At 42.0% G+C, this 18,422-nt stretch overlaps 1 protein-coding gene across 2 annotated transcripts in view; it reads right to left on the reverse strand.

The window, feature by feature from the left end:
- Nucleotides 1-18,422, reverse strand: part of ATF6 (activating transcription factor 6) — a 203,694-nt gene that overhangs the window by 166,222 nt on the left and 19,050 nt on the right. For both annotated transcript variants that reach the window (XM_030302535.1, XM_030302534.1), the window contains exons 6-8: nucleotides 17,970-18,099; nucleotides 16,446-16,649; nucleotides 8,826-9,046 (exon numbers count right to left, since the gene is read on the reverse strand). In XM_030302535.1, coding sequence (XP_030158395.1) covers nucleotides 8,826-9,046; nucleotides 16,446-16,649; nucleotides 17,970-18,099 — 555 coding nt within the window. The remainder of the gene's footprint in view (nucleotides 1-8,825; nucleotides 9,047-16,445; nucleotides 16,650-17,969; nucleotides 18,100-18,422) is intronic.

Raw genomic sequence — 18,422 nt, forward strand, 5'->3', positions numbered from 1 at the left:
ACTGATTTGTAAACACTCTCTAAATCAAAAAGGGTTTGGGGGTGCCTGAGTGGCTCAGTCAGTTAAACCTCCTTGATTTTGATCTCAGGGCGCCTGTGTGGCTCAGCTGGTTAAGCATCGACTCTTGCATGATCTCATAGTTTGTGAGATCGAGCCCCACATTAGGCTCTGTGCTGACAGTACAGAGCCTGCTGGGGATTCTCTCCCTCTCTCTCTGCCCCTCCCCTGCTCATGCGCGCACGCTCTCTCTCTCTCTCTCTCTCTCTCTCTCTCTGTGTGTCGGTTGAGCGTCCAACTCTTGGTTTTGGCTCAGGTCACCATCACATGGTCTGTGAGTTCGAGTCCCACATCAGGCTCTTCTGTGCTGACAGTGTGGAGCCTGCTTGGGATTCTCTCTCTCTCCTTCTCTCTCTCTCTCTCTCTTCCCCTCCCCACTCATGCTCTCTCTTTCTGTCTCTCTCTCAAAATAAACTAAGAGAGAGAGAGAGAGAGAGAAAGAAAGAAAGAAAGAGAAAGAAGAAAAGAAAAGAAAAAAGGAAGGAAGGAAGGAAGGAAGGAAGGAAGGAAGGAAGGAAGGAAGGAAGACACAAAAGGCCACCCTGTGTATAATTCCATGACATAATATGTCCAGGATAGGCAATTCCATACAAACAGAAAGCAGGTTAGTGATCGCCAGGGGCTGGGGAGAGGAGGGGAATAGGAATGACCACTAATGGGTATGGAGGTTCTTTTTAGGGGGATGAGAACATTCTGCAATTAGATAGCAGCTCCTGTCATAGCACAACTTTGTGAATATACTGAAAACCACTAAATTTTAGATCTTTTAAAGATGAACTCTATCTCAACAAGCTATTAAAAAAAAAAATTACATAGAAAGCTACAGACTCTCTCTCCAGACAAATGCACATACCCAGTACTGTAATCAATGACGCAAGGAAAGGGGGGACGTGAAGAAAAGGGGAGTTGTGTATGGAGACACTGTCCATGGCCCTGTGACTGGCACTCTCTCTCATACACTCAAAGTGGAAGAATAAATTAGAATTACCCTACGGAGGGCCATTTGACAATATCTATCAAAATGTAAAAACTACCTGCCTTCTGCCTCTAATTTCAGTTCTAGGAATTTCTCCTACAGATATACTTGCACGTAAACAAAATTAAATGAGTACCGAGTTATTCAACGAAGGGACTGCTTATAAAGAAAAAACCTTAAGTAATTAGGACACCCTAACGAAACAGGCTACCACGCGGCTAGTAAAGGAACAAGAAAATGTTCTAAGTGCCGATATGGCAAGTACGCGAAGATATACTGAAGGGGAAAAGGAAGGTGCAGGGCAGCATGCAGACACTAGTTACCATTTCTGTAAAATAGGTAAATAGGTAAAACTGTAAATACCAACATATTAAGGAACTGTCTCAGGAACGACGCATGAAAAACTAGTAACAGTGACTGCTTCTGGACAGGGGAACCAAGTAGCTACAAAGCATCTGGGGCATGGAAGGACTGTCTTCAGGAACAGGTTGCAGGAAGGGAAACCAGAGAAGAGGGAATTAAGTATTAATTATTTATTAAGATGGAAATCAGCATCCCTTTAAAAATAATTATTTCCTGGGGTGCCTGGGTGGCTCAGTCGGTTAAGCGGCCGACTTCGGCTCAGGTCATGATCTTGGAGTCCGTGAGTTTGAGCCCTGCGTCGGGCTCTGTGCTGACAGCTCAGATTCTGTGCCTCCCTCTCTCTATGCCCCTCCCCTGCTCATGCTCTGTCTCTCTCTCTCAAAAATAAATAAACGTTAAAAAAATTTTTTTTCAAGAATTATTTATTAACCTGATCAAGATGCCAAACTGAAAAAAAAAACAAAAACAGAACAAAGAATGCCACAGCTGCCACAGTTCACAAATCTAACCTAATGACACAAATCTAAGTGCGGTACCAGCAGGGCGGGGGGAGAAACACCTTCTGTTCCCTCTCCAAAACCACTGTAACCACAAATGAAATGATTTGCCAAAGTCCTTATTCAAGATAAATTTTTAGAAGGCCCACACCTCCATCTAAGGAGAAACTACAAATACTTTAACAAAGCATGTTTTTCTCTGATCTGCAGAGTCCCTGCTAGCAGCAAAGCCAGAAAGCAGTCAGCACAGAAATAATCTTTTACTAAAATCTGGATGGCTTTTTTGGTCTCCAAATCCTTCCTGTTGAATTTGTTCTGATGGATTCCTTTACTTTCAAAGCCTACAGAAATATCATGATCCCATGTCTGTGTTGTGAAGGAATTTAGTCATAAAAAGTATCTATTCATTATTTATCTTCTTAGATCTAAGCTGGCCACACCATTTAAGGACATTCAGCTCACTCTTAGACCTAACAGAGAACCCATTCTTGGGTATCACAGATAAAACGAGCAGCTTAAGCGTCATTAAAAAAGAAAAAGAAATTTTTTTTTCCAAAATAGAGCACAGGCACTCTCCATTTTTCTAACAGTTTCTCTGCATTGCTTTGCACTGGAAATAAATTACATTAGATTTGTATTTTCCTTGAAAGGGACTTCTCTAGGGTCTCTTGTGAGTCGTGTTACTATACGTCTTCCCGGGCATGCCAAGAATACAAGGCCCTGACCACTCTTTACCCAGGCCATTTCTCAGGGCTGTTTCCAGCAAGAAACCTTGAGAGATGAGGTAATGTCTTCCTCTGGACAATGAGGAAACTTGCCCACCACTTGCTGTAAAGCTCAGCATTCCTTCGCTGCAATAAAGAAACACCGTGTGCACAGCATCCGTCTGGGCCCATATCATGTGACCTCCACGCTCACAGTACTAACATACCCGAAATCTTAAACCTAACGGTATAACGGTGTCTCCAGAGAAACGAAGTGACAAAGTTCCAGTTCACTATGCTAGAAGAATCCCATTCACGCCATTTCTAATACCTGCAGGCAGGTAGAAAGGGATCTCCCCAGCACCCAGCTTCTTATGATGGCTTTAGTGATTAGGGCAGGATCCCCCAAAGGGAGGAGACTGGGATGGGAGGGTCAAGGTCACTAAGTAAAGAATTAGAGAGTACAAGGTAATAAAAGGTTTGTAAGATGCTTCATGGGGTGAATGGGCTGAGAAGGCGGCCTGGGGCCTCCTGTCAGCAGAGCCTGTCTCTGATCAGCCTCCCATCTGATGTGATTTCTCCCTGATCAGCCTCTGATGATGATTTGAGGCTCGAAATCTGATGTGATTTCGAGTTCTGACCTAGCTCCTGATCATTTTCTTTCCACTGTTACCACCTACTGATTTCCAATAGGGGTTTGCTTCACCTTGGCCCAGTGCGAAGGACACACAATACAATTTCACCACACTTTTTTTTTTTTCCTGGTCTTTTATCCCAAACAAGACAACTACAACAATTTAACTCCATGGACCTAAAACCAGAGCCATAATGCTTCATGAACTTTATGGAATCATGGTGGGTAGAGGGCAGTAGTTACAGCAATGCAGATTTAAACAGACGGCTTGCTTTCAGCCCTTGGTTCCACGTCTGGCAACATTCAACGGCCCTTTAAAGAAAGATAAGCACGCTCTCCTATGAAGGCAACTCTGTAGTTCCAAGATTGCCATTTACTAAGAAACTGCATAAGAGAATTTCTACCCTGAAATGAGAGACCATGTTCATTTTTTCCATCACGATCAGAGCCAAAAACCAACCACATTTCTTGAAAACTTAGGTGAGGTTTCCAAGAGTTAAACAGAACAGATTTACCAGCAAAAGGCAGGAAGAGTGAGATTATAATTTGAACCAGGCAAACTGTTTCATAACAGAAAATGTGGCACTTAATGCAGTTTGCAGAATATGGTATGCAAAAAACGCTACTTAGGGCAGTAGCAGGTCTCCAGAGACTGAAACTAGCCAAACAAAAGAACAAAAAAGGTAGGAAAAAAGAAGCCATGTCAGCCTTACAAAGCCACAAAAGACTGATACGCTTTCTTTTGCTGAATTACTGCTTTTTCACCACACTTTTGGCTTAAAAGCACAAAAAGCACATAATGAAAAATTTTTCTTTTGGGCCATTTTTAATCAGAAATTTATACCACTTCAAATTTATCATAATTTCATGGGACTTGAGTCTAACAAATGCACGCACTATTAAGGTCAACCACGTTACTAACACAGGAGACCATCCCAGCAGATCAAAGTTTCCTGCAGCTCCTTCTGGAACAAATTTACTTTGGGTTCCTGAGAGGCTTGGCCAGCTGATAGGACAGACTGATGTTTCTTCACTTGAAATAAACATTAAATCAAAACCTCTACCAGAAAACTCATACTGAAAAAGCCTGGCTCACTTCCTGATATGCAGGCCAAGGAAAAATAAGCACAAAACCTCAACTCAGGTTGACTAGAAAATTTATTCTAATCGCCTTTAGGTCTCTTGCACTAGACACACAGTACTTGAAATCTTTCTCCTATAATACTGTCGACTCTACACTCTGAAAAGTAGTAAGAATGCTAGCCAATAAATACTGCTTAAAAAAAAAATCATACCTATTGGTTCTATACTTCTGCATCTCACACGTCCCCCAGTTCAATGTTGATGGAGGCTTCATCAGTAAATTATTCACCAGATTTACAGAATACTCTTAAGAGTGTAAGAGCAGAACAAACATGGTCTTTCGCACCAGAGAAGTTATATAGTGAATGTCTAATTGATCAATAAATAATCAACTGAAATGTTCAGAGATTACAAAATGGGTCAGCAGAACACAATGATGAGTACCAACATTAAGATGCTCATTATTTAGGGGCGCCTGGGTGACTCAGTTGGTTAAGCATCCTACTTGGGCTCAGGTCATGATCTTGCGGTTCACAAGTTGAAGTCCCCAGTGGGGCTCTGTGCTGACACCTTAGAGCCTGGAGCCCGCTTCAGATTCTGTGTCTCCCTCTCTCTCTGCCCCTCCCCTGCTTGCACTCTGTCTCTCTCGCTCTCTCTCAAAAATAAACATTAAAAAATAATTTTAAAAAAAGACGCTTATTATTCAGATATTAGCTGGAAGAAAGAAGTTAAAAGATCTCCTCCTATTTTTAAATACAATGACTGGATCAAAGGATTTTAGGATTGGAAGGACCCTTTCTAAATAACGCTTCCTGTATCTGTTCTAGTTGAGTCCTCTGGAATAACCCAGATCAATCACCCTGTTTTCCACACATCAACCTTCACGTCCTAGAATCGCCTCTCAGATCTACATTCAGTGTTCTTCAGTTTACTGAGTCATTCCAAACCTTAAACGCTGCCTCTACCCAGAACATAGTTTCCAGACACCCTTCCCATCCTAGCCACATTCCTCTGGACTGGCCCCATGATCAGACGTTGTAAGTCTATGAATACGGACTGACATTATGTTAGTATTTTAACAACTGTGACATACTGTTAATCTATATTTTCTAAAGTTCTAATTAGTCTCTACCTTTCTCCATGTCTAAGGTATTTCATAACAAATACTTTAGGGGCACTTGGGTGGCTCAGTAGGTTAAGCATCCAACTTCAGTTCAGTCATGATCTCACAGCTCATGAGTTCGAGTCCCACATTGGGCTCTGTGCTGACAACTCAGAACGTGGAGCCTGTTTCGGAATCTGTGTCTCCCTCTCTCTCTGCCCCTCCCCACTCGTATGCAAGCACACACGCACTCACTCTGTCTCTCAAAAACAAACATTAAAAAAATTAAAAATAAATAAATAAATACTTTAAATGTCCTAACATGGAATAAAGACAACTTTGATATTTTCTGTTGTTAGTTCCATTGCACAGAAGAAACATTCAATTTATAATTTAAAGAGGATTGAAAGGAAAACTTAAAGGGTCATTTTGAAAATCCTCTTTCATCATTCTTAGCCTTCTCGGCCTCCTATGAAAAGCACACCCTTTCTTTTATTGGTTGTACCATCTTTTTTTTCTTTTTTAATTTTTTTATGTTTATTTATATTTGAGAGAGAGAGAGAGAGAGAGAGAGAGCGAGCGAGCAAGCAGGCGAGGGGCAGAGAGAAAGGGAGATACAGAATCGAGGCAGGCTCCAGGCTCTGAGCGGTCAGCACAGAGCCCGATGCGGGGCTCGAACCCACGAACTGTGAGATCATGACCTGAGCCGAAGTCAGACGCTTAACTAACTGAGCCACCCAGGCTCCCCCCCATCCTTTTTTTTTTTTTTTTTTGAAAAAGGGTGAGAGAACAAGTATGCATGTGCAAGCAGGGGAGGGGCAGAGGAAGGGTGGAGGGTAGAAGAGAGAGAATCCCAATCAGGCTCCACATTCAGCACAGAGCCCAACCAGGAACTCGATTCCATGACCCTGGGATCATGACCTGACCTGAAATCAAGAATCGGATGCTCAACCGACGGAGCCACTCAGGTGCCCCATACAACTTTTTAACTGACAAAACCACGGAATTGTTTTGGACGCCGATTGTTGTTTACTTACTGTGGAAATTTTCCCACACACCACAAGGAAGGAAAGACAACACACCCAACTTTGATGATTGTCAACATTTTGCTGATCTTGTTTCCTCCAACTTGGGCTCCCCGCCCCACCCCCAGAGTATTTCAAGCAAATGCCAGCGTATCGTTTCATCTTCAACTGAAACACACACTGTGTATTAGTGCCTATTATGCCACAGGCACTGTGCTTAACCTTTTCTGGACCTCAAATTAAAGGAACGTTAACAGTCAAGGCTAATCCTGTACTATCCATGTCTATTCTCGTCCAACACTAATCTTCCCCCGTGTCTGGGTGCAGTTTTCAATACCTATAAACGCTATGGGAATTACTGCAGACCTTCAATGTTCTGCTTCATCAGAAAATATTCCTTTGTTATGGGTCTTTACAATATTTCTGGCTGAGGTCACTCGGTTGTGTTTAATGCAACAGAGGAGCAATTTCACTACTGGGCTGACACGCTGGGTTAATAAATTAGGGTGGACCGATCAGACAGTATTCGATAACCTTAAGAACTCACAGCGCTTTAGGACTTTAAAAGTACTTTGCAGGGGCGCCTGGGTGGCGCAGTCGGTTGAGCGTCCGACTTCAGCCAGGTCACGATCTCGCGGTCCGTGAGTTCGAGCCCCGCGTCGGGCTCTGGGCTGATGGCTCAAAGCCTGGAGCCTGTTTCCGATTCTGTGTCTCCCTCTCTCTCTGCCCCTCCCCCGTTCATGCTCTGTCTCTCTCTGTCCCAAAAATAAATAAACGTTGAAAAAAAAAAATTAAAAAAAAAAAAAAAAAGTACTTTGCAATACCTGAAGAAAAGGTAGTGTGGCAATATTCACAGTCAGTAATATCTACTTTTATCTTAAAGAAAACACATGAATTTGGCTTCCCAGTAACAATTTGAGAGAATCCACTATTAGAATGGTTATTTGACTTTAACTTTCATTAAACTTTAGGCCCATGATATTCAATTACTTCTTAGTACATAACGTGAGGTATTTTTGTACCACTTTTTAAGAAAGCAGAGTTAGCTGGCAAATGCTATAACTGGCTTCAGGGAGGCCAAATCTTAGGAAACTCTGTGATTTATAAATTACAAAAAAAAGAAACCTTCAACAGGCTAGAAAACCTGAAGATTTGCAAAGATGGGAAAACACCAACTAGTCACTGAGACAGAATTCCTAAGAGCAGGAAGTTATTACCCAGGGGTGAAAACCCTTCATAAGTCAGGACAGAAATATAAACCCTGATGAGAAAATAGTCTACAGACTCTTATCTGGGTCTTGCCAAAGACATTTCAATCAGGAGACCTGAATGAAAGAATCCTGTAAGACACTAGTATCTGCCTGGGCTGGGGAAGGGCTTGAAGAATGTGAGGAGAGGGCTCGAAAGAAGGAGTTACAGCAAAGTATGCATACGTCACTTTTTTTTTTTAATTTTTTAAGCTTTATTTATTTATTTTAATTTTTTTTTTTTTTTACATTTATTTATTTTTGAGAGACAGAGTGAGACAAAGTGAGAGTGAGGGAGGGGCAGAGAGAGAGGGAGACACAGGATAGGAAGCAGGCTCCACGCTCTGAGCTGTCAGCACAGAGCCCGACGTGGGGCTCGAACCCACAGACTGTGAGATCATGACCTGAGCCGAAATCAGATGCTCAACTGACTGAGCCACCCAGGCGCCCCAAAGCTTTATTTTTTTTTTTTAATTTTTTTTTTTAACGTTTATTTATTTTTGAGACAGAGAGAGACAGAGCATGAACGGGGGAGGGTCAGAGAGAGAGGGAGACACAGAATCTGAAACAGGCTCCAGGCTCTGAGCGGTCAGCACAGAGCCCGACGCGGGGCTTGAACTCACGGACCGCGAGATCATGACCTGAGCCGAAGTCGGCCGCTTAACCGACTGAGCCACCCAGGCGCCCCCAAGGTTGCTTTATTTTTGAGAGAGAGAGAGAAAGAGAGAGAGAGAGAGAGCATAAGTGGGGGAGGAGCAGAGAGAGGGAGACACAGAATCTGAAGCAGGCTCCAGGCTCTAAGCTGTCAGCACAGAGCCCGACGCGGGGCTTGAACTCACGAACCAAACCATGAGATCATGACCTGAGCCGAAGTCGGACGCTCAATCGACTGAGCCACCCAGGTGCCCCTATACGTCACTTTTTATCAAACAACTTTAGCTTCTTTCAAACCTTTCGCTTGGATTCTAACAAAATAATCTGCCACCAAATAACAGATGTGCAATCCCAGCACATTCTTTTATTTGAGGCAGTATAAAATAATTTAGAAAACAGAAACAAGGCAAGGAAAACAAAGCGTGTTTTGGTTCTGTTGGTTTTGAAATCAGGTGTGATAAAGCACTGGGTTTCAACACTTACATCCGAGCCCACACTTCTCACGGTGCTTTGTAGGACAGGTTTAGTCACAGAGAGTTTTCCATTCGCCAGGCTGTTGGCCACAGGGGCCGGCACCACATTCACCATGGGATTAGGTAGTTGCGTGGCTCCCCCGGTGACAGCAAGGACCGGGGCAGGAGAGGGCAGGACTCCAGGTGCCTGAAGCTGGACCACGGCAGGCGAAGAGAGCACTACTGTTGGACCTGAGTGCAGAAAGAAGGGAAGGAATCACAGCGTGCACGACCATTGAGGCAGAGGATGCCGAACACTCAGGTCTCTTCTGTGGCTGTAACAGGAAGATGACACTGAAGGGATTTAAAACCACCAATGAAGGGGGTGCCTGGGTGGTTTAGTTGCTTAGGCATCTGGCTCTTGATTTTGCAGGTCATGATCTCACAGTTTCACGGGTTCGAGCCCCGCACTGGGCTCTATGCTGATAGCACAGAGCCTGCTTGGGATTCTCCCTTTCTCCCTCTGTCCCTCCCCTGCTTGTGCTCTCTCTCTCAAAATAAATAAATAAACATTAAAAAAAAACAGAAACAAAAACCCCACCAATTAAAACATAGTCAATAGCAGCACACACACAAACTTCTGTTGTTGTATTTTTAATGAAAACTAAATTTGTTCCCTTTGAAGTTATCATTAATAATGTATTTCCATATTTTTTCTCAACTGTATGCGTGCCAAACTTGGTAAGTTATACATAGATTTTTCTATCAACCTCTGAAATTAGTACTAAAAAATATTTTTCATATTGTAAGTAACAAGACTTTTATACTGAACACTGAGAGCCACGTATTTTATTTTTTAAATTGTTTTTAATGTTTATTTTTGAAAGAGAGAGAGAGAAAGAGAGTGAGCAGGCAAAGGGCAGAGAGACAGGGAGACACAGAATCCAAAGCAGGCTCCAGGCTCTGAGCTGTCAGCACAGAGCCCAACACAGGGCTCGAACCCATGAACTGCGACATCATAACCTGAGCCAAAGTTGGTCATGGCTCAACTGACTGAGCCACCCAGGCGCCCCAAGAGAGCCATGTATTTTAAATTAATCGGATTTAGAAATACAACACCAAAAATATATAAACGGTGATTCAGTAACTCAATACTTGGAAAGACAGGAGCTACAAATATCAAAATGTTAAAACTTGCAGCAATATTTATAATAGCCAAAATACAGATGCAACCCAAGTGTGCATCAAGAGATGAATGGATGAGGATGTGGTAAACACAGGCAATGGAATACATAAAAAAGAACGAGATCTTGCTGTTTGCAACAACATGGATGGATCTAGATAACATAATGCTACGTGAAGTAAGTCAGAGAAAGACAAATACTGTATGATTTCATTCATATGTGGAATTTAAGAAACAAAACAAACCAACAGAGAAAAGGGACAAACAGCAACAAAAACCAGACCCTTAAATACAAAGAACGGGTGGTCACCAGTGGGGAGGAGGGTGGGAAAAGGGTGAGATAAAGGGATGTAGAGCACACTTCCTGTGATAAGCACTGAGTAATGTATAGAGTTGTTCAGGCGTTACCTGCACACCCGAAACTAGTAAGACTGTATGTTAATTAGACTTCAATTAAAAATATACTTTTGGGGGTGCCTGGGTGGCTCAGTCAGTTGAGCGGCTGACTTCGGCTCAGGTCATGATCTCACAGCTCGAAGGCTCGTGAGTTCGAGCCCCGTGTTGGGCTCTGTGCTGACAGCTTAGAGCCTGAAGCCTGCTTCGGATTCTGTGTCTCCCTCTCTCTGACCCTCCCCTGCTCATACTCTGTCTCTGTCTGTCTCTCTCTCTCTCTCTCTCAAAAATAAACAAACGTTAGAAAAAAAATTTTTAATATATTTTTTATAAAGTTGTTCATGATACCCTTGTTTAAAAAAAATGTTAAAACCATCTGAGATGAATTCGCAGCTAACAGGCACAGGAAACATAAATCCGTAATTTAAAACAGTCTGTAGACAATACCAACTCCCCCTACACACACAAAATGGCCTACAAATCTTTTCTCAATCCTCACATTTAACATTATTTTTTCAATTATGTTAATTGGAGAATCAGTATCATTAACCTAAAGAAGACTCCTATAACTCATAACTGTGGTCTATTAAAAATCTTACTTGCCTGCTCAATGTTTCCTTTCAGATCCGGCCAATTTTATCAGGTGCTGAAAGCCTCCCCCAATATCCACAGCTGCTTGAGCAAAATATCTAACAAAATAAAGGTACTAAAGTAACCAGCAACTAAAATTACATAAATATTTATAATTCTTCTTTAAGGGGAAAAAAAAAGCATTATACTTTCAGACAGTGTAACATGACCCATGTAAAACTCAGCTCGGTATTTCAAAGGATCAAGGAAAACTGAAAATCTAAATAATACTTCGGAACACCTGTTTGTTAAGAACACCTGTCTTAGCATTAAAAAAAAGTCACATCTATTAAATCAAAGTCTTTGTTTCAGATGGCCTCAAAAAGCATACTAAAAGTAGAATTTAGTTAATAGCATTACATCCCAGATAAATTATTAAATTAGCACAAAAGATGTAAAAGTAATACGTACAATTTACTTGGACAAAAATGATCACTAAACATTTTTATCTTCTTTTCCCTTGGACTCCTTTTATGAAACAAAAACGTATAAAATAAGGAAATGACTCAGAAGCAGATATAAATATGCTTAGACCAAATGTGCAAATATAAAAATAAATAAATAGCATGTGACCAAATGTCAAGTTTTTTAGTAACACTTGTTAAGAAACCACAACACTCATTATTAACTCATCATTATGTAAAACTTCAACCAAGGGTTCCCACCCTGAATATAAATATGTTTCTTTAACATCAAAAAGTATGGGGCAACTGGGTGGCTCAGTCAGTGAAGCATCCAACTTCAGTTCAGGTCACGATCTCACAGCTCTTGGGTTCGAGCCCCGTGTCAGGCTCTGTGCTGACAGCTCAGAGCCTGGAGCCTGCTTCAGATTCTGCATCTCTCTCTGCCCCTCTCCCTCCCTCCCTCCCTCTCTCTCTCTCTCTCTTACACACACAAAAGTAAATAAATATTAAAAAGAAAAATTTTTTTTAAAAAGTATCATGGCCACCCAAGATGGTCAGGGCTGTCCATTCGGTTTCCGGGGACTGAGAAAATACATGTTGAGAAAAGGCTATTAAGAACTTAGTAAAAATTTAAAATAAATCTGTAGTTTATTACTCGGAACTATAGCCACAAAAATCTGAAAACCCGGAGTACAAAGATATATAAAACAAATTATTCAATGTATAGAAAATGCCTGCCCCCTATATGGGTTTTGCAGATGCCTTTTGCACAATGCCCAAGGCTACCACTCCCACCACCCACACCTTAGGTCCACAGTTTGTAGGCTGGGAACCACTTGACCTAAAACCATACTTCGAGAAAGAGCATTACTAGAAGCAGTGTTCCACATCTTGTGAGTTTCAAAAGTACAATAAAAAGGTCCTGAAATGAAACACTGTTCGGTGAACTTTGGGATTATTCCAAAGACAAGACGGGTAAGTGTAAAGCGTTAAGTCATTTCAAAGACAGGGATCATACTTCTAGTTCCAGCTAACACATGCAGGAGGCTTCGGGATATTTCTTCAACTCAGAAGAATAACCCAAGTCTGTCCTGTCTGTGGCCTAGCTGGCAGCATCCCCTTGCTGAGAGAACCACATCAAGGAGTGAGGAGACAGAGCACCACTGAGGCAAGGTCTGTGGACCGAATGTGGCTCCGAGTCCAACAGGCCACCGCCGCCTCCTGTTTTCTGTAACGCACGTCAAGCCCTCTCATCCCAGGGTACACAACTATCCCCAAATCAGCTAGCATCTAAACCGAGGATCCTCTAAATACTCCAGGCCTGCTTGGGTCTCAAGACTGAACGGGGAGAAATTTCTATTACAACGTGTTCAAGAAAAACTCTCAGAGTGACTTGCTAAACACGGACCCGAAGGTGCTCACAGATCGTAAAATGTAATGCAAAGAACTGTTCTGGGCCTCAGTTAGCAGCTGAACATAGTGACGGCTGTTCCTAGCGTGGAAACGGTCCAAAAGGACATACCAAAAGGCTGTTTATCCCTTTCAGCCTGCTCAAAATCCTCTTAGGCATTACACGCAAATCCCCCTTAACAGAACATGGCTAGATTCAATGCTAAATGCTTCTATGTATGACTCATCGATTGTAATAGTTCTTTCTTGTCAATCTTCTTCAAAGGCTTCAAACTATGTATCCAGCATTGCTGAATGCCTACCTTGTCTAAAATAGGACAGCTATGCGACCTGGGGTAAATAATTTCTCTGTGTCTTAATTTTCTCCTCTGTAAAATGAAGATAATAATAGTCCCTATCCTCACAGAGCTGATGTAAGGATTCAACAAGATAATGCACTGAAACACTTATAACAGTGTCTGCCACACAGGAAGAACCTCAATGTTGGCTGTTATTTATCATTAACTGCCATTTCTGCATAATAATAGCTTCCATGAAGGGTACTGCATGTATTATTAATTCATTAGTTCTCATAGTGACTGCTATTTAACTGTTTACATAAATGTGTTAACTCCCAATTAGAATTCTTGAGATCAAGGGGCACATCTCTGCGTTCTTTTAGCAGCAACAAAGTAGTATCGTGACTGATTACAGGCCGTGAGCCAGACCCACTGGGCCCAGGTTCTGACTCTACCTCTCATGAGCAGAATGACCTGGGGCAAGTTATATCACTTCCATCGTCCGTTTCAATGACTTGCGCTATCATCCACTCAAAAAGCCCAAGACAGGGGGTGCTTGGGTGGCTCAGTCGGTTGAGCGTCCGACTCCAGCCCACGTCATGATCTCGCAGTTCGTGGGTTTGAGTCCCGCATCGGGCTCTGCGCTGACAGCTCAGAGCCTGGAGCCTGCTTCGGATTCTGTGTCTCCCTCTCTCTCTGCGCCTCCCCTGCTTGCACTCTACCAAAAATGAATAAACATTAAAAAATTTAAAAAAAAAAAAAGCCCAAAACAGGATACATTCTGCTCTATCCTTCATTCCCCTTCCAAACCATCCAATCACCAAGCCTGTGATTCTGCACTTTTCCATACTCGCACTCTCTATCCTGGATCTCCATTCTCACTGATACAGCAGGCTTTCACCAGCCCTCACCTGCACTCCTCCTAACAGTCTTAGCGGACTTAGGGGCAGAAATTGTTCCAGGCAGACAGAACGGTCTGAGCCAAGAAACTAGGGAAAACATGAGAATTCAAGGGACAGCGGCCAGATTCATCAGGCTAGAAGAGGAAGTTGGGTTTATAAAAAGGAGTGATTATAATGTAAAGTTAGAAAACGAAACTAGAGCCAAACCATGGTGCGCTTAACTTCCAAGTGAGAGAATTTGAACTTAATCCTGTAAGAATTACTTCTCTTTTAATAGTAAAATATTTACTGCTGATACTTATGTTGATTACCTGTAAAATGCCTTTCCTGTATTTCCCCTCTACCTATTTCAAGTAAATGGAAGACATACTTAAATCTGTATGTTTTAATAATACCAACTCTCTAGATTGTACTACAAAAACAGACAAGCACCTTATATTAGCACCTGCTCCCCAAACGTAAGTACTATCTTCAGATAATGGGAAGGCACTGACAGTCTGAATAATGTGTGATTCAGGTTTCTGAACCTGATAACCTGCTCAGAAAAGAAGTTTGTCTTCTATCACTCAAGCATGATCCGCTAAGAGCAAATTCTTAGCAATACCCTTTGCTTTACACACTTGTCATAATAATGTCAAGTGTTGCTTTGTATACTTGTGTTTTAATACATTACAGGAACTATAACGAGGTTCTTCACAAGTTTAAATTCTTAGCCTTTGGGAAGATACAGACCCTTCTGAAATCCCGATAAAAGTTTTGGAGACTACTCCTTGAAAAATCCACATATACAATAAATCTTACATCTTATTTCAAGGAGTTCATGAACACTTTACATCCATTCACAGACCACAAGCATACCCATTCTGTAGGACCACTATTTTTCGCACGATAAAGGCAGCAGTTCTGACCCTGCACTGAAAGCACAGGTATCTCAGGTTTGTCGGGGGGGGGGGGGGGGGGGGGGGTTGGTAGAGATTGATGGATTTTTCACTGGCTTGTCCAGTCTCCCACCTGGTTCTCTTTGTCAATGTCCTATTGTTCACGACCTTGGAATAGAACAAAACTAACAAATTAACTAGAAATCAAATTTATGACCTTTGCTCTCATTAAAATTTGCTCTTCTTGCTCCAAAGAAGTGAATGAACAACCCAGAGCTGGGAACAGCGCCATAAAGACAAGTGTAACAATGGTGGTTTGTTTATAACCCATGCCCCATTAAGACCTAGTCCTAAATTCAGGGAAAGAACGTTAAACAAGTTTTCCTTTACTCTTGTGCGCACATAGCAATATGAAAAGAGTGATAGGCAATCTGCCTAAGACATCTCCATGTGCAAATGATTCCTATATCTGCACAGTTACCAAATCCTCTAACATGAACTTCTCTCAATAACTTCTTGCAATGCTAGATGTAATTCCTGCAGAATCAAGTATGTGAGGCCATCTGGTGGATAAAATATAGAAACACACACATTCTTAACTACATGAAGACAAGCATTCAGATTCTTGTCTTTTTTTCTTATTTTATTTTTTTACATTTATTTATTTTTGATAGAGACAGAGGACAAGTGGGGGAGGGGCAGAGAGAGGAGAAGACACAGAATCCAAAGCAGGCTCCAGGCTCCAGGGTCCGAGCTGTCAGCACCGAGCCCGATGCGGGGCTCAAACTCACAAACCGTGAGACCACGACCTGAGCCGAAGTCCGACACCCAAGCGACTGAGCCACCCAGGCGCCCCCAGATTCCTTTCTAATGCCCCTACTCACGATCATGTTTACCAAACCATGTTGCCTCTGCAGAGACTAAGAGCCTGATCCTTTTGCCAAAACTCACCTATTAGACCTGTAATGTTATTTTACATGCTGACCTGTTCTTAAAAACGAGAGTTCAGGGGCGCCTGGGTGGCTCAGTTGGTTAAGCAACTGACTTCATGATCTCATGGTTTGTGAGTTCAAGTCCCACATCGGGCTCTCTGCTGCCAGCGCAGAGCCTGATCTGGATCCTCTGTCCCTCTTTCTCTCTGTCCCTCCCCTGCTCGTGTGCACTTTCTTTTTCTGTCCCTCTCTCTCAAAAATAAATAAACGTTAAAAAAAAGTTTAAAACAAAAAACAAGAGTTCATAGACACAAAAACCTCAAGATGAAATGATACCAAGGAAGTTTCCCAGATTTTCTTCTTCATTACAAGTGGCTATACAAAATCACAAGCCTGACAGTTATTTTCCTAACTAAAACTGTAAGAAAAAAGACGTATCAAACATAACTCATCTGGAGAGCTATCTCCCTTGTTAGGATAGGAACCACGTATTAGTCATCTCTGCGAATCCTCAAAACCAAGGACAATTCCTGGCACTCAGCGTGTGCTCAGAAATTATAACCCAAGATAAAACAAATGACATGACGCAACCTTAGTGCCCATCACTTAAACACACGCAGCCTCAGATTCTACTCAGGTACCTTTAGCGGGTGCAGGATGTATGCTGATAATTGGTTGCTGCTTTGCCAATGGCATCAGTGTTGGCAGTGTCTGAATTATGATGGTTTTTGCTGGAACGCTGGAGTTTGTCTGAGTCTTGGGTGCTGCTGGAAGTATTAAAGGCTTGGGCTGAATTGAAGGTTTTGAAGTCATCTGAATTTTTTTCTTTGGAGTCATTCCATTTGCTGGAGAAAATCCAAACAAATCACAAATCAATCTGAAAGCAATTCCCAGAACACAGCTTCCATTATACACCTTTTTCTACACATTATCTTGACTTCTTAGTAAGTATCCTCAACTGGAGTTTAAGCATAGCCACTCTAGATCTTACTGGACTCAAGAAAGGTCCTTAATCTGAGGTCTTCCCCTTTTCTTTTCAGGTACAATTGATATATAACCTTATATTAATTTCAGGTGTACGACATGATTCGGTATTTGTATCATGTAATGATCATCACAGTAAGTCGAATTACCACGTTAGCACAGTTACAATTTTTAGGATGATAATTTTTAAGATGTAATCTCTTAGCAATTTTCTAATATGCAACACAGTATTATTAACTACAGTCACCATGCTATACACGACATCTCCATGACTTATTTATTTTATAAATAGTGAGAGGGGCGCCTGGGCGGCTCAGTTGGTTGAGCGACCAACCTCGGCTCGGGTCATGATCTCAGAGTTTGTGAGTTTGAGCCCCGCGTCGGGGTCTGTGCTGACAGCTCGGAGCCTGGAGCCTGCTTCAGATTCTTTGTTTCCCTCTCCCTCTCTCTCTCTCTCTCTGCCCCTCCCCCCACTCATGCTCTGTCTCTATCTCAGAAATAAATAAACATTAAAAAAAAAAAAATAGGGGCGCCTGGGTGGCTCAGTCGGTTAAGTGGCCAACTTCGGCTCAGGTCACAATCTCGCGGTCCGTGAGTTCGAGCCCCGCGTCGGGCTCTGGGCTGACAGCTCAGAGCCTGGAGCCTGTTTCAGATTCTGTGTCTCCCTCTCTCTCTGCCCCTCCCCTGTTCATGCTCTGTCTCTCTCTGTCTCAAAAATAAATAAACGTTAAAAATATATATATATATATATATATATATATATATATATATATATATGTAGTGAGATCTTCCTTTGTGACCAAGCTGCAGCGTTGGGAAGGGGATATATGAACTGGTAAAGGAGAACAGCTAAAATCACTGAATAAAGCCTAAAGATTAAGAGGTAATAAATGTCACAACTAAATGGCCCTCACAATCAATATCTTTAACTGAATCTTTGCATTCTCTCTTGAAAATGATGAGGCCTACTTCTACTTCAAAGCATTTTTCACCTATAAAGACAAAACAACCAAAGAAGATGATTCCCTGCCTTTCCTCTCCACATTAACTAACCGTAACAAACAAAACAGGTCCACTCTTTTAAAACCAAAAACCCAGCTTAATAAACATGAACTTAATCCAACGTTTTCTTTTCAAAAACGGAGCCTCAGCTCAGTCCAAGTTAGGACGTGGAGTCATACCAACTCTGCTCCTAGGGCCAATGATGGGCTTATCTTCTTTCAATGGCTCTGCCGAGGAGGGACTATGAGAGCTTTCACCATACAAGGAAAGGGGAGACATCTGGGAAGCAGAAGACAAATCCAACTCCTCCTGTAGCAACATGAAACACAAACAGATTCATGCAGAAGCATACAGTCCTTGAGCAGAAAATTGCTTAGAGGGGCAAGATCCATACATAAGCAGATAAACGCTTCAGGACAACTTCAAGGCAAAGGTGTAATATATTTGAAACTTTGTATACTAAGTACTAAGAGTCTGGATAAATAAGCATTATCCATCAATACTAGGGAAAAATAACCCGAACTGCAGAGTATTCTATGTTATTCCTCTCATATTAAAGATGGGAATCACTGATCTGCTTCTACGTTTCCTCCCACAAGCTTGGTATTTATTTGGTTCCTAGCTATACAAAC

The sequence above is a fragment of the Lynx canadensis genome, chromosome F1 (assembly GCF_007474595.2).
Source record: "Lynx canadensis isolate LIC74 chromosome F1, mLynCan4.pri.v2, whole genome shotgun sequence".
In the NCBI taxonomy this organism is placed as follows: Eukaryota; Metazoa; Chordata; class Mammalia; order Carnivora; family Felidae; genus Lynx; species Lynx canadensis.